This window comes from Bombina bombina, chromosome 5, assembly GCF_027579735.1.
Source record: "Bombina bombina isolate aBomBom1 chromosome 5, aBomBom1.pri, whole genome shotgun sequence".
Classification (NCBI taxonomy): domain Eukaryota; kingdom Metazoa; phylum Chordata; class Amphibia; order Anura; family Bombinatoridae; genus Bombina; species Bombina bombina.
In genome coordinates, this window is record NC_069503.1 from 746928830 (window position 1) to 746946131 (window position 17302).

Sequence of the window (17302 nt, forward strand, 5' to 3'; positions counted from 1 at the left end):
TCCACTGGGAACAATACTATCTGGGTGGTGGTCGACAGGTTCACTAAGACGGCTCATTTTGTACCCTTGCCAGGATTACCATCTGCCAAAAGACTCTCTGAACTTTTTATTCTACATATTGTAAGAATCCATGGATTTCCTCTTGATATTGTTTCAGATAGAGGGGTACAATTCGTTTCTCGATTTTGGAGGTCACTTTGTAAACATTTTGGTACTACTATATCTCTCTCTACTTCTCACCACCCACAATCGAATGGTCAGACTGAAAGAGTAAACCAGTGTCTTGAAACATATCTTAGACATTATGTGGATCATTATCATTCTAACTGGACTTCTTACCTTCCTTTGGCTGAATTGGCCCATAATGCCCGGTACAATTCCTCCCTTCAGACTTCTCCTTTTCATGCAGCTTACGGATATCAGCCTAGGACGTTCCCTTTGCATACTTCCTCCACAGTGAATCCTGCTTCTGATCTTACAGCCCGAAGATTAACTCGACATTGGCAGAAGATACATCGTATTCTTTCTGTAACTTCTAGACGTTACAAGTTCTTTTCGGATCTTCGACGGAAAAAGGCTCCCAAATATCGCCCTGGTGATAAAGTTTGGATTTCCTCTCGATTTCTTCGCCTGAAACAACCTTCTAACAAATTGGGACCACGATATGTGGGTCCTTTCCGAATACTGGGTCAGGTATGTTCCACTGCTTATCGGGTAGCTTTACCCAAGTCTCTCAAAGTCCATCCGGTATTCCATGTTTCTCTTTTAAAACCTGTGATGATTAACAGGTATTCTAAGCCTTTTTCTAAACCTCCACCGTTATTGGTGCATGGACATCCTGAGTTTGAGATCAGCCATATTCTAGATTCCAAATTGCGGGGCAAGAAATTGTATTATCTCATTCATTGGAAGGGTTATCCAGTCACGGAACGTTCTTGGGAACCTGCTCATCAAGTAAATGCTCCAATATTGGTCAAGACCTTCCACAAGACTCATCCTGATAGACCTGGTCCTGTCCCCCGGAGGGGCCCTTGAGGAGGGGGTGCTGTCATGAGCGCTTCCGTTCATCGCCGTGTCGCCGCGGCTCCCGGAACTCCTCTGTGTCTCTGACGTCATGTTGCTTAGCAACATGACGCTTTCTCTCACACCCCTCTGATGACGGTTACGCTCCTGCCCTTTAAATCTCGGCGGGAGATCTGAATCTGGGCCCGTTTGTTTGTTTCCCTGGATTGTGAGTACCATATCAGTTTTATTCTTCTGTGTACCGACTTCTGCCTGCCTGACCAAGCCTCTTGCCTAATCCCTACTTGCTGATATTTGGACATTGACTTCTGCCTGCCTGACCTTGCCTGTAGCTATTACCCTTTTGCTGACACTTGGATGCCGACTTCTGCTTGCCTGACCCTGTCTTTTGCCTATACCTTTTGCTGATATTTGGATGCCGACTTCTGCCTGCCTGACCTTGCTTTGGCCTTTACCTTTAAACCTATTCTTTGTTAAACAAGACCTGCTTAAAGGGACATTTTACTTTTACAAGCTGCAAAAGAGAACTTTGCCTTTCTGTTTGTTATACACCTGCTTAAAAGGGACATTTACTTTTACAAGCTGCAAAAGAGAACTTTGCCTTTCTGTTTGTTATACACCTGCTTAAAAGGGACATTTACTTTTACAAGCTGCAAAAGAGAACTTTGCCTTTCTGTTTGTTATAAACCTGCTTAAAGGGACATTATACTTTTACAAGCTGCAAAAGAGAACTTTGCCTTTCTGTTTGTTATACACCTGCTTAAAAGGGACATTTACTTTTACAAGCTGCAAAAGAGAACTTTGCCTTTCTGTTTGTTATAAACCTGCTTAAAGGGACATTATACTTTTACAAGCTGCAAAAGAGAACTTTTCCTTTGTTTTACAAGCCTGCTAAAGAGGACCTTTTTCAGAAGCTTCAAAGTAAGAGCATTTCCTTTTTGTTCTTTGTACTACTTAAAGGGACGTTTTATCCTTTGTGGCTTTCCTGCATTCTGGAACAATATTCATTTTTGTTATCTTCTAATCTGCTTCCTGAGTGGGTCACGTCCTGGATATTTCTCAGTGTGCTAGCGTGTGCTTTCAATTCACGCTAGCAGTTGGGTTACATCCCGGATTGATTCCAGAGCGGCTGACACCTGAATTAAGGTTTCAATCACTAAATCAGAGAAACCTCTATATCTACAAACTAACCTTTCAATTTCCATGCCATCAAGTTCAGAAATCTGAGATTCAGATGGAAAAATAGACCTTTAGACACAAAGGGGCATATGTATCAAGCTCCGTAAAGAGCTAGATGCCCCGTGTTTCTGGCAAGCCTGCAGGCTCGCCAGAAACTGCAGTTAGGAAGCAACGGTCACAAAGACCGCTGCTCCATAACCTGTCCGCCTGCTCTGAGCAGGCGGACACACATCGTCGGAAATCAACCCGATCGAGTATGATCGGGTTGATTGACACCTCCCTGCTGGCGGCCCATTGGCCGCGAGTCTGCAGGGGGCGGCGTTGCACCAGCAGCTCTTGTGAGCTGCTGGTGCAATGCTGAATACGGCGAGCATATTGCTCGCCGTATTCAGCGAGGTCTGGCGGACCTGATCCGCAGTGATAACTAGAGGCCATTGTCTGACCACAGAGGTAGAAGCCAAGGAGGGCACCTCGACATCTGTACTAGATCTGCATACTAAATCCTATGAGGCCAAGCTGGGGCAATCAGGATTACTGAAGAATAAGATTTCTCTAGACTTATATCAAACACAGCATCACAAATAAAGGAATTGGCATTTTTGAGTAAACCAAAAAGATTCTCACAAGCATAGTCATCAGAACACTGTTCTGAAAGACTAGATAACTAGTAAAATGAAGTAGCAGCCACACCAACAATAGAAATTGCTGGCCTAAGCAAAATAACCTGCTTGTAAAAAAAAAGGTTCTTCTATGAAAAAACTCTAATTTTCTGTGTCTTTAAAAGAAGTACTATCTTCCAAAAGGATAGCAGTATGCCAGAGTGGAAATGTCATACCGCCACCCCGCTCCTCCCAGCTGTTGCAATGGCAGCATCTGGTTGTTGTGCGGTGCACAGCGGTGACATTGTCACTGCACGCCGTGATTGCTGCTCTGCTCATTTCCTGTACACTTGTGCCTCCACCTGGGCGTGAGCTTGCATCTATTTAAGGTAATCTAATTCAGTCTGTAAGTGCCCTAGTATAGGTTTACCTCTGTGTACTGCTGGTTGCTAATTTTGCTGTTTACTATTGTGCTTTACTGGACTGCCTACTTGTTACTGAAACCTGCATTGCTATTGAACATTCTACCGTTTAACCCTTTTGATACTCAAAAAGATGGGACAGCCTGCTTGTTACTGAAACCTGCATTGCTTATCGACCATTCTACTGCTTAACCCTTTTGATACTCAGATTGGATTGCCTGCTTGTTACTGAACCCTGCATTGCCTGTTGACCATTCTACTGCTTAACCCTTTTGATACTCAGATTGGATTGCCTGCCTGTTACTGAACCCTGCATTGTCTGTTGACCATTCTACTGCTTAACCCTTTTGATACTCAGAAAAATTGGACTGGCTGCTTGTTACTGAAACCTGCATTGCCTATTGACCATTCTACTGTTAACCCTTTTGATACTCAGAAAGATTGGACTGCCTGCTTGTTGTAACTGAATCCTGTATTGTCTTTTGATCATTCTACTGTTTAACTCTTTTCTCACTGAACCCTGCACTGCCTGGTGAGCATTTCTTTTATGTTTGTGTTTCTCAGGGGCATAGTACTGTTTGCTTACTTCTGAACTCTACTCAGGCCTGTGATATGCTCCTCGCTAACCCTTACAGCTTGTGATGTCAACTATTCCTGTACTTCATCATTCCTTCAAACTGTTATACTTAGCTCTGGGATTTTTTCCTTATCTTTCCACTTGATGCTGGGATAAGAAGACTACTGGCCAGGATTGGTCTGATAAGGAAATATCCCACGACATTAAAGAAAATAGTACCATCAAATTTAGGAAAAGTTCCCCACAATTCAGTATTAGCAGCAGGTAAAGGATATAACTTTTTAAACCTAGCAGAAGGATTACATTAATTACCTGGTTTAGACCATTCCCTAGAAATAATGTCAGGGACAGCATCAGGGATAGAAAAAACCTCTGAACACTTAACAACAGTATTAAAAAACTGAATTTAAATGATTACAAGGCTTACAAGGTAAAATCTAAAATTACTTTTTACATTTACTTGAAGGCGGGAGAGCAGCCAGTGCCTCAAACAGCAGCTTTGATGAGGTTTTTCACACTGGGTGTTATGTCAGTAGTCTTCTCCTGTAATGAACAGGCAGAAAGAGCAGAAAGACCCATAGAAGCAGTATTAGGTTGTGGTCTGAATGCAATAACATATCTAAATAAACGTGCGCTGTCCCAATGAGCGTATAACCAACGCGTAGACCCGAAGGTCGACTTGCACAATTTACTAATCTACGTGTGCCTAAAAAAAACTGAAGCATGCAAGGAAGGATATCAGCAGAGGTTTTAGAATAGTAGTATATTGTAAATCTATAGAAGGAGGCAAAAGACAAGTCCCTGCGACCAACTATGGAGGGTCTGTGACAGATTTCCAATGAGGTGAAAAAGGAACCACAAACTATACCCCATATACGTCCCTCTGACAAGCACTGTACTCTGAGGCGAAACCGGACCTCAATATATACTGAGAATCCCTATCTCAGAAAAAATCAAATACACATCTTGATTCTTCTACCACCTCCTCTGAGTTACATGTGAGGTGGGAGTGTATGAAATAAAAGAAGATATTTTTAGGAAACAATGGGGCAGTTTGGGATGAAAAAACACCTGCAAAAAAGCAGTGTTAAGCTCCCAACGCAGCCCCATTGTTTCCTATGGTGAAACACTTTCTAAGTCTGCACCAAACACCCTAACATGAACCCCGAGTCTAAACACCCCTAACCTTACACTTATTAACCCCTAATCTGACGCCCCCGCTATCGCTGACACCTGCATTATATTATTAACCCCTAATATGACGACCGCACACCGCCGCAACCTACATTATCCCTATGAACCCCTAATCTGCTGCCCCTAACATCACCGACACCTACATAATATTTATTAACCCCTAATCTAACCCCCCCAATGTTGCCGCTACCTACCTAAACTTATTAACCCCTAATCTGCCGACCGGACCTCGCCGCCACTTTAATAAATGTATTAACCCCTAAACCGCCGCACTCCCGCCTTGCAAACCCTATAATAAATAGTATTAACCCCTAATCTGCCCTCCCTAACATCACCGCCACCTAACTTCAAGTATTAACCCCTAATCTCCCGACCAGACCTCGCCGCTACTCTAATAAATGTATTAACCCCTAAAGCTAAGTCTAACCCTAAGACCCCCCTAAATTAAATATAATTTTAATCTAACGAAATAAATGAACTCTTATTAACTAAAGTATTCCTATTTAAAACTAAATACCTACCAGTAAAATAAACCCTAATATAGCTACAATATAACAAATAATTATATTGTAGCTATTTTAGCATTCATATTTATTTTACAGGCAACTTTGTATTTATTTTAACTAGGTACAATAGCTATTAAATAGTTATTTACTATTTAATAGCTACCTAGTTAAAATAATTACAAAATTACCTGAAAAATAAATCCTAACCTAAAGTTACAATTAAACCTAACACTACACTATCAATAAATTAATTAAATAAATTACCTACAATTAAATAAACTAAACTAAATTACAAAAAAAAACCACTAAATTACAAAAAATTAAAAAAGAGTACAAGAATTTTAAGCTAATTACACCTACTCTAAGCCCCCTAATAAAATAAAAAAGCCCCCCAAAATGATAAAGGTCCCTACCCTATTCTAAATTAAAAAGTAACCAGCTCTTTTACCAGCCCTTAAAAGGGCTTTTTGCGGGGCATACCCCAAAGTAATCAGCTCTTTTGCCTGTAAAAAAAAATACAACCCCACCTCCAACATTAAAACCCACCACCCACATACCCCTACTCTAACCCAAACCCCCCTTAAATAAACCTAACACTACCCCCCTGAAGATATCCCTACATTGAGTCGTGTTCACCCAGCCGGGCCGAAGTCTTCATCCGATGGGGCAGAAGAGGACATCCAGACCAGCAGAAGTCTTCATCCTATCCGGGCAGAAGAGGACATCCGGACCGGCAGACATCTTCATCCAAGCGGCATCTTCTATCTTCATCCATCCGGAGTGAAGCAGAGCCATCTTCTTTCCAGCCGACGCAGATCCATCCTTCTTCACCGATGCCTACTCGCCGAATGAAGGTTCCTTTAAATGACGTCATCCAAGATGGCGTCCCTCGAACTCCGATTGGCTGATAGGATTCTATCAGCCAATCGGAATTAAGGTAGGAAAAATCTGATTGGCTGATTGAATCAGCCAATCAGATTGAGCTCGCATTCTATTGGCTGTTCCGATCAGTAGGGTTAGAGTAGGGGTATGTGGGTGGTGGGTTTTAATGTTGGGGGGGGTTGTATTGTTTTTTTACAGGCAAAAGAGCTGATTACTTTGGGGCATGCCCCGCAAAAAGCCCTTTTAAAGGCTGGTAAAAGAGCTGGTTACTTTTTAATTTAGAATAGGGACCTTTATAATTTTGGGAGGCTTTTTTATTTTATTAAGGGGCTTAGAGTAGGTGTAATTAGATTAAAATTCTTGTAATCTTTTTTATTTTTTGTAATTTAGTTTACTTTATTTAATTGTAGGTAATTTATTTTATTAATTTATTGATAGTGTAGTGTTAGGTTTAATTGTAACTTAGGTTAGGATTTATTTTACAGGTAATTTTGTAATTATTTTAACTAGGTAGCTATTAAATAGCAAATAACTATTTAATATCTATTGTACTTAGGTAAAATAAATACAAAGTTGCCTGTAAAATAAATATAAATTCTAAAATAGCTACAATATAATTATTCGTTATATTGTAGCTATATTAGGGTTTATTTTACAGGTAAGTATTTAGTTTTAAATAGGAATACTTTAGTTAATAAGAGTTAATTTATTTTGTTAGATTAAAATTATATTTAATTTAGGGGGGTGTTAGGGTTAGGGTTAGACTTAGCTTTAGGGGTTAATACATTTATTAGAGTAGCGGCGAGGTCCGGTCGGCAGATTAGGGGTTAATACTTGAAGTTAGGTGGCGGCGATGTTAGGGAGGGCAGATTAGGGGTTAATACAATTTATTATAGGGTTTGTGAGGCGGAAGTGCAGCGGTTTAGGGGTTAATACATTTATTATAGTGGCGGCGAGGTCCGGTCGGCAGATTAGGGGTTAATAAGTGTAGGTAGCGGAGACATTGGGGGGGCAGATTAGGGGTTAATAAATATTATGTAGGTGTCGGCGATGTTAGGGGCAGCAGATTAGGGGTTCATGGAATAATGTAGGTTGCGGCGGTGTGCGGTCGGCAGATTAGGGGTTAATACAATTTATTATAGGGTTTGTGAGGCGGAAGTGCAGCGGTTTAGGGGTTAATACATTTATTATAGTGGCGGCGAGGTCCGGTCGGCAGATTAGGGGTTAATAAGTGTAGGTAGGTAGCGGCAACATTGGGGGGGGGCAGATTAGGGGTTAATAAATATTATGTAGGTGTCGGCGATGTTAGGGGCAGCAGATTAGGGGTTCATAGGGATAATGTAGGTTGCGGCGGTGTGCAGTCGGCAGATTAGGGGTTAAAAATATTTTTTATAGTGGCGGCGATGTGGGGGGACCTCGGTTTAGGGGTACATAGGTAGTTTATGGGTGTTAGTGTACTTTAGAGCACAGTAGTTAAGAGCTTTATAAACCGGGGTTAGCCCAGAAAGCTCTTAACTACTGACTTTTTTTGGCGTTAGGAGTCTTGTCGGTAGAGGTTCTACCACTCACTTCAGCCAAGACTCTCTAAATACCAGTGTTAGGAAGATCCCATTGAAAAGATAGGATACGCAATTGGCGTAAGGGGATCTGCGGTATGGAAAAGTTGCGGCTTGAAAGTGAGTTTTAGACCCTTTCCTGGCTGACTCTATATACCAGCAGGCAGTAAAATGCAGCGTTAGGACCCCTTAACGCTGCTTTTGAGGCTAACGCAGAACTCAAAATCTAGGTTTTAGTATCAGGATTTTTTTTTTTTAGATTTTTTATTTGAGGTTAATTTTAAGGCATACAACAAAATAATGGTACTTCTTGTATTACATTAAGCATAATGTCAAAGTAACAAAACATAAATGCCACAAAATAAAATATTGAAAGGATGAATAAGGTTATACATATAAGTAGCAAGTATATAGGTTGCTTGCTGATGTGTCTAAGGCCTCTAGAAACAAAATGCATTTAAATTAACAGAGGGTAATTACAGACTAGGGAGACCTGTTTTGGGCCTCAGGTATAAACCTCTTTTTTATTTATTTTCTTTTTTTTGATGATAAGGTCAGATATTTAAATCTATAAAACCTTCGGATCTAGCTATAGGCCACTTTTGGACCTTCTTAATCCTATGAGTTAATCAGCAGAAGGTAAATTGAATAAAATAAAGAAAAAACATAATTTATGTAAGAACTTACCTGATAAATTCATTTCTTTCATATTAGCAAGAGTCCATGAGCTAGTGACGTATGGGATATACATTCCTACCAGGAGGGGCAAAGTTTCCCAAACCTCAAAATGCCTACAAATACACCCCTCACCACACCCACAAATCAGTTTAACGAATAGCCAAGAAGTGGGGTGATAAGAAAAAAGTGCGAAAGCATATAAAATAAGGAATTGGAATAATTGTGCTTTATACAAAAAAATCATAACCACCACAAAAAAGGGCGGGCCTCATGGACTCTTGCTAATATGAAAGAAATGAATTCATCAGGTAAGTTCTTACATAAATTATGTTTTCTTTCATGTAATTAGCAAGAGTCCATGAGCTAGTGACGTATGGGATAATGACTACCCAAGATGTGGATCTTTCCACGCAAGAGTCACTAGAGAGGGAGGGATAAAATAAAGACAGCCAATTCCTGCTGAAAATAATCCACACCCAAAATAAAGTTTAATGAAAAACATAAACAGAAGATTCAAACTGAAACCGCTGCCTGAAGTACTTTTCTACCAAAAACTGCTTCAGAAGAAGAAAATACATCAAAATGGTAGAATTTAGTAAAAGTATGCAAAGAGGACCAAGTTGCTGCTTTGCAAATCTGATCAACGGAAGCTTCATTCCTAAACGCCCAGGAAGTAGAAACTGACCTAGTAGAATGAGCTGTAATCCTTTGAGGCAGAGTTTTACCCGACTCGACATAGGCATGATGAATTAAAGATTTCAACCAAGATGCCAAAGAAATGGCAGAAGCTTTCTGGCCTTTTCTAGAACCGGAAAAGATAACAAATAGACTAGAAGTCTTTCGGAAAGACTTAGTAGCTTCAACATAATATTTCAAAGCTCTAACAACATCCAAAGAATGCAACGATCTCTCCTTAGAATTCTTAGGATTAGGACATAATGAGGGAACCACAATTTCTCTACTAATGTTGTTGGAATTCACAACCTTAGGTAAAAATTCAAAAGAAGTTCGCAACACCGCCTTATCCTGATAAAAAATCAGAAAAGGAGACTCGCAAGAAAGAGCAGATAATTCAGAGACTCTTCTGGCAGAAGAGATCGCCAAAAGGAACAAAACTTTCCAAGAAAGTAATTTAACGTCCAATGAATGCATGGGTTCAAAAGGAGGAGCTTGAAGAGCCCCCAGAACCAAATTCAAACTCCAAGGAGGAGAAATTGACTTAATGACAGGTTTTATACGAACCAAAGCTTGTACAAAACAATGAATATCAGGAAGATTAGCAATCTTTCTGTGAAAAAGAACAGAAAGAGCAGAGATTTGTCCTTTCAAAGAACTTGCGGATAAACCTTTATCTAAACCATCCTGAAGAAACTGTAAAATTCTCGGAATTCTAAAAGAATGCCAAGAAAAATGATGAGAAAGACACCAAGAAATATAAGTCTTCCAGACTCTATAATATATCTCTCTAGATACAGATTTATGAGCCTGTAACATAGTATTAATCACAGAGTCAGAGAAACCTCTTTGACCAAGAATCAAGCGTTCAATCTCCATACCTTTAAATTTAAGGATTTGAGATCCTGATGGAAAAAAGGACCTTGCGACAGAAGGTCTGGTCTTAGCGGAAGAGTCCACGGATGGCAAGAGGCCATCCGGACAAGATCCGCATACCAAAACCTGTGAGGCCATGCCGGAGCTACCAGCAGAACAAACGAGCATTCCTTCAGAATCTTGGAGATTACTCTTGGAAGAAGAACTAGAGGCGGAAAGATATAGGCAGGATGATACTTCCAAGGAAGTGATAATGCATCCACTGCTTCCGCCTGAGGATCCCGGGATCTGGACAGATACCTGGGAAGTTTCTTGTTTAGATTAGATGCCATCAGATCTATTTCTGGAAGCTCCCACATTTGAACAATCTGAAGAAATACCTCTGGGTGAAGAGACCATTCGCCCGGATGCAACGTTTGGCGACTGAGATAATCCGCTTCCCAATTGTCTATACCTGGGATATGAACCGCAGAGATAAGACAGGAGCTGGATTCCGCCCAAACCAGAATTCGAGATACTTCTTTCATAGCCAGAGGACTGTGAGTCCCTCCTTGATGATTGATGTATGCCACAGTTGTGACATTGTCTGTCTGAAAACAAATGAACGATTCTCTCTTCAGAAGAGGCCAAGACTGAAGAGCTCTGAAAATTGCACGGAGTTCCAAAATATTGATCGGTAATCTCACCTACTGAGATTCCCAAACTCTTTGTGCCGTCAGAGATCCCCACACAGCTCCCCAACCTGTAAGACTTGCATCTGTTGAAATTACAGTCCAGGTCGGAAGAACAAAAGAAGCCCCCTGAATTAAACGATGGTGATCTGTCCACCACGTTAGAGAGTGTCGTACAATCGGTTTTAAAGATATTAATTGAGATATCTTTGTGTAATCCCTGCACCATTGATTCAGCATACAGAGCTGAAGAGGTCGCATGTGAAAACGAGCAAAGGGGATCGCGTCCGATGCAGCAGTCATAAGACCTAGAATTTCCATGCATAAGGCTACCAAAGGGAATGATTGTGACTGAAGGTTTCGACAAGCTGAAATCAATTTTAGACGTCTCTTGTCTGTCAAAGACAGAGTCATGGACACTGAATCTATCTGGAAACCCAGAAAGGTTACCCTTGTCTGAGGAATCAATGAACTTTTTAGTGAATTGATCCTCCAACCATGATCTTGAAGAAACAACACAAGTCGATTCGTATGAGATGCTGCTAAATGTAAAGACTGAGCAAGTACCAAGATATCGTCCAAATAAGGAAATACCACAATACCCTGTTCTCTGATTACAGACAGAAGGGCACCGAGAACCTTTGTAAAAATTCTTGGAGCTATAGCTAGGCCAAACGGCAGAACCAAAAACTGGTAATGCTTGTCCAGAAAAGAGAATCTCAGGAACTGATAATGATCTGGATGAATCAGAATATGCAGATATGCATCCTGTAAATCTATTGTGGACATATAATGCCCTTGCTGAACAAAAGGCAAGATAGTCCTTACAGTTACCATTTTGAACGTTGGTATCCTTACATAACGATTCAATATTTTTAGATCCAGAACTGGTCTGAAGGAATTCTCCTTCTTTGGTACAATGAAGAGATTTGAATAAAACCCCAGCCCCTGTTCCAGAACTGGAACTGGCATAATTACTCCAGCCAACTCTAGATCTGAAACCCATTTCAGAAATGCTTGAGCTTTCACTGGATTTACTGGGACACGGGAAAGAAAAAATCTCTTTGCAGGAGGTCTTATCTTGAAAACAATTCTGTACCCTTCTGAAACAATGTTCTGAATCCAAAGATTGTGAACAGAATTGATCCAAATTTCTTTGAAAAAACGTAACCTGCCCCCTACCAGCTGAGCTGGAATGAGGGCCGCACCTTCATGTGGACTTAGAAGCTGGCTTTGCTTTTCTAGAAGGCTTGGATTTATTCCAGACTGGAGATGGTTTCCAAACTGAAACTGCTCCTGAGGATGAAGGATCAGGTTTTTGTTCTTTGTTGAAACGAAAGGAACGAAAACGATTATTAGCCCTGTTTTTACCTTTAGATTTTTTATCCTGTGGTAAAAAAGTTCCTTTCCCACCAGTAACAGTTGAGATAATAGAATCCAACTGAGAACCAAATAATTTATTACCCTGGAAAGAAAGGGAAAGTAGAGTCGATTTAGAAGACATATCAGCATTCCAAGTTTTAAGCCATAAAGCTCTTCTAGCTAAAATAGCTAGAGACATAAACCTGACATCAACTCTGATAATATCAAAAATGGCATCACAGATAAAATTATTAGCATGTTGAAGAAGAATAATAATATTATGAGAATAATGATCTGTTACTTGTTGCGCTAAAGTTTCCAACCAAAAAGTTGAAGCTGCAGCAACATCAGCCAATGATATAGCAGGTCTAAGAAGATTACCTGAACACAGATAAGCTTTTCTTAGAAAGGATTCAATTTTCCTATCTAAAGGATCCTTAAACGAAGTACCATCTGACGTAGGAATAGTAGTACGTTTAGCAAGGGTAGAAATAGCCCCATCAACTTTAGGGATTTTGTCCCAAAATTCTAATCTATCAGACGGCACAGGATATAATTGCTTAAAACGTTTAGAAGGGGTAAATAAATTACCCAAATTATTCCATTCTCTGGAAATTACTTCAGAAATAGCACCAGGAACAGGAAAAACTTCTGGAATAACCACAGGAGATTTAAAGACCTTATCTAAACGTTTAGATTTAGTATCAAGAGGACCAGAATCCTCAATTTCTAATGCAATTAGGACTTCTTTAAGTAAAGAACGAATAAATTCCATTTTAAATAAATATGAAGATTTATCAGCATCAACCTCTGAGACAGAATCCTCTGAACCAGAAGAGTCATTAGAATCAGAATGATGATGTTCATTTAAAAATTCATCTGTATAAAGAGAAGTTTTAAAAGATTTTTTATGTTTACTAGAAGGAGGAATAACAGACATAGCCTTCTTGATGGATTCAGAAACAAAATCTCTTATACTATCAGGAACATTCTGAACATTAGATGTTGATGGAACTGCAACAGGTAATGGTACATTACTAAAGGAAATATTATCTGCATTAACAAGTTTGTCATGACAATTAATACAAACAACAGCTGGAGGAACAGCTACCAAAAGTTTACAGCAGATACACTTAGCTTTGGTAGTTCCAGCACCAGACAGCGATTTTCCTGAAGTATCTTCTGACTCAGATGCAACGTGAGACATCTTGCAATATGTAAGAGAAAAAACAACATATAAAGCAAAATTGATCAAATTCCTTAAATGACAGTTTCAGGAATGGGAAAAAATGCCAAAGAATAAGCTTCTAGCAACCAGAAGCAAAGAAAAACGAGACTTAAATAATGTGGAGACAAAAGCGACGCCCATATTTTTTTAGCGCCAAATAAGACGCCCACATTATTTGGCGCCTAAATGCTTTTGGCGCCAAAAATGACGCCACGTCCGGAACGCCGACATTTTTGGCGCAAAAGAACGTCAAAAAATGACGCAACTTCCGGCGACACGTTTGACGCCGGAAACAGAAAAGATTTTTTGCGCCAAAAAAGTCAGCACCAAGAATGACGCAATAAAATGAAGCATTTTCAGCCCCCGCGAGCCTAACAGCCAACAGGAAAAAAGTCAAATTTTTAAGGTAAGAAAAATAATTGATTCAAGTGCATTATCCCAAATATGAAACTGACTGTCTGAAAATAAGGAATGTTGAACATCCTGAGTCAAGGCAAATAAATGTTTGAATACATATATTTAGAACTTTATTAAAAAAGTGCCCAACCATAGCTTAGAGTGTCACAGAAAATAAGACTTACTTACCCCAGGACACTCATCTACATGTTTGTAGAAAGCCAAACCAGTACTGAAACAAAAATCAGCAGAGGTAATGGTATATATATAAGAGTATATCGTCGATCTGAAAAGGGAGGTAAGAGATGAATCTCTACGACCGATAACAGAGAACCTATGAAATAGACCCCGTAGAAGGAGATCATTGAATTCAAACAGGCAATACTCTCCTCACATCCCTCTGACATTCACTGCACGCTGAGAGGAAAACCGGGCTCCAACCTGCTGCGGAGCGCATATCAACGTAGAATCTAGCACAAACTTACTTCACCACCTCCATAGGAGGCAAAGTTTGTAAAACTGATTTGTGGGTGTGGTGAGGGGTGTATTTGTAGGAATTTTGAGGTTTGGGAAACTTTGCCCCTCCTGGTAGGAATGTATATCCCATACGTCACTAGCTCATGGACTCTTGCTAATTACATGAAAGAAACATAAGTTTTATTGCCACATATAAATTTCAAATAATAACATTAGGAATATAATTGTAACTATGGGTATATATGAATTACAATATATACTGAAAATATGGAATATTAAAACTTAATCAAGAGCAACTTTATATTAATGAAATGGGTTACCTCCAAAGAATGGCTGTTCGCTATAATCTGATCTATGTAACGCATTAGAAAGTGATAAGACCTCAATATAAACGTTTAACTGACAGAAGAGAATACCTGTGGGGATAAATTTTTTAAGCTTTTCTGTATAAGCACTATCAAAAAGGGATTGAGATATTTTCACTTAGATGTTATACAACTCAGGGTTACAGTGAAAAGGGAGTATTATTATCTATAATAATAAATTGCTGTCATAGTAGGAAAAATGTTATTATGAAAGAGGTCAGACTGTCTCGGCCGCTGACAACCCAACTCCTATCTAGGCAGTAGGCTAGTTACTAGTACTAGGTACTTAAAGGGACAGTCTACACCAGAATTTTTATTGTTTTAAAAGATAGATAATCCCTTTATTACTCATTCCCCTGTTTTGCATACCCAACACTGTTATAGAAATATACCTTTTCCCCTCTGTGATTATCTTGTTTCTAAGCCTTTGCAGACTGCCCCCTTATTTCAGTTCTTTTTTCAGACTTGCATTTAGCCAATCAGTGACCTCACATTTCTAACTCCACAGGTGTGGTCACAATGTTAACTGCATGGCACACATGAACTAACGCCATCTAGCTTTGAAACTACCAAATGCATTGAATGCATTGGGGGGGGGGGTGGAGGGGTGGGGGGGCCTTCTTAGATTCTTGCACCTGGGCCCTGTGAATTCTAATTACGCCTCTGGTTAACAGCAACTAAGCTTAAAGGAACATTAAGCAGTTTGAGAGGGTAATATAAATTGATTAACTAGTATTTATAAAAAACCTCTCCGATATACGTTTATTATTTATTTTGTCCCCCTTTCCTGTAATTCCATTCTGAAATTGTGAGCTTTTCAGTGCCTGTTAGAAATGGAAGTGCAGAACACTGTTATATGCCACACAGCTATTGGCTGCATACTCTAGTTACCTATTTATAACTGTCTCTAAATGGCCACAGCAGAAAAGGTAACCTAAGTTACAACATGGCAACTCCCATTGTTGTATAGACACTAAAACATTTTTTGTCAATATTTAAAGTGTCAGTAAACCTTAAAAATAATGTTATATAATTCTGCAAATAGTGCAGAATTATATAACATTATATTAGCGCAAACTTTGTAAAACCTAATATACCCTTTTAATTTTTTTTAAGAAACGGCTGTTTTACAGACCCGCTCTCTGTGCTCTTCTGAGCGGGTCTGTTTGTTTCACACAGCGCATCGGGCCAGCTGTATAGTCACAGCCCGGCCCGATCGTGCCATTATGCACAGTGCAGCTCGCTCCTGCTGTCAGCCAGGGCAGGAGCGAGCTGCACCCCAAATGGTATCCCATTTCCATTGCAAGGTGATGCAAAAAAAAAAAAAGCAATATGTATAAAGCAAGAATACAGGGTAAATCACACTCTCCATTTTGTGTCTCGTCGTATATAAGTTATATAATAATATGTTCGTCATAGTATTTAGTATATGTTAGGGAAAAAGGTGAAACACAAGCACTAAAATGCAAAAACCTTAAAGTATATGCCAACATTTAAAATAGCATTATAAATGGTATAGCAAAGAAATACCTTGACTTCAAATTTAAAAGGCATCATAAGAGGTTTCAATGGGCAACAAGTCTGTATGTTTAGTATATCTGAGTCTTTGAAAAATCTAAGCTAACAAAATCCTAAGCAAACTCCATAAATGGAGACATATATACGTGGGAGTTCAACATGTAAACAGGACCTCTATAGTTGATCCGCTACCTATTTTAGCACCACAAAATGTTAAGGAACAGTCTTTTTCTTGTATCGAGTGATCGATTAGGTAAATGGACAGGGGCATCCACTTTTTGTCCAGAGAGCACATTGTTGAGAGAGTCTCATGTGGAAGACCCAAGCTTGCTGTAGTCTAGAGATCGGGGGCTGCAACACTATGTAGGATCCCTGAGCTAGTGGCACGTGGGAACAATTCTCTTTGTAAAACCGCTGCATGTTTTACTTGTCGAGTCCAGTAAAGCTGGGTATGGACCGGTCGTAGAGCACAATTCCCGGGGTGAACCTTTAAGTTCTGTGGAACTGCAGCGGAACTTTCCACAACCTGCATACAGAGCCCTTCTCTTATTTATTTGGGGAGCGACTATCTCAAGACCGCTGTTTTCAGCCAACTCGTGAACGCCAGAGTGCTCAGGGGTCTTGTGTATTCCAGTTCCGTTCTCAGTAGTGTGAAAGGTACGGTAGGCTTCAGTAGATGAGGGTTCTTCACTGGTATGTGGCTTGTTGCATGGGGGTATAACTGTAAAGTCTAGGCACAACTGCTGTTCAAGTCCCTCAAAATGCTCAGCGATCACCTGTGTTAACCTCTGATCCCATAGAGTAAGTCGTTCACTGGCTTGCACAGTTTCCACCATGTAAGTCTTTTCCCCGCAGCATGGTTTCCATTTGTGTGATAGCGGGCCCAGTCCTCTTGGAGCATGTAAAAAGACAGGTTTTCTGACTTATATCAGTGCACAAATGGTACAACTAAGGCATTATATAACTCTATAGCTAAAGCAACAAATGCAGAATTTAAGCTGCTCTTACCTCCTTCTAGTTTTATGGGTGGTGTTGATGGCCTCTGCTTGCTAGGATTGCCGTAGGCCTCAACGCCCCAGTTGAGTGAACCTGTGTGGAACTTCAGCACATCAGGTATT

The 17302-nt window shown here is 40.0% G+C and overlaps 1 protein-coding gene across 1 annotated transcript in view; it reads right to left on the reverse strand.

Annotated features, from left to right (window-relative positions):
• KIAA0319 (KIAA0319 ortholog) overlaps positions 1 to 17302 on the reverse strand; it is a 364526-nt gene that overhangs the window by 311727 nt on the left and 35497 nt on the right. Inside the window, exon 5 of the mRNA XM_053714803.1 lies at positions 932 to 934. Coding sequence (XP_053570778.1) covers positions 932 to 934 — 3 coding nt within the window. The remainder of the gene's footprint in view (positions 1 to 931; positions 935 to 17302) is intronic.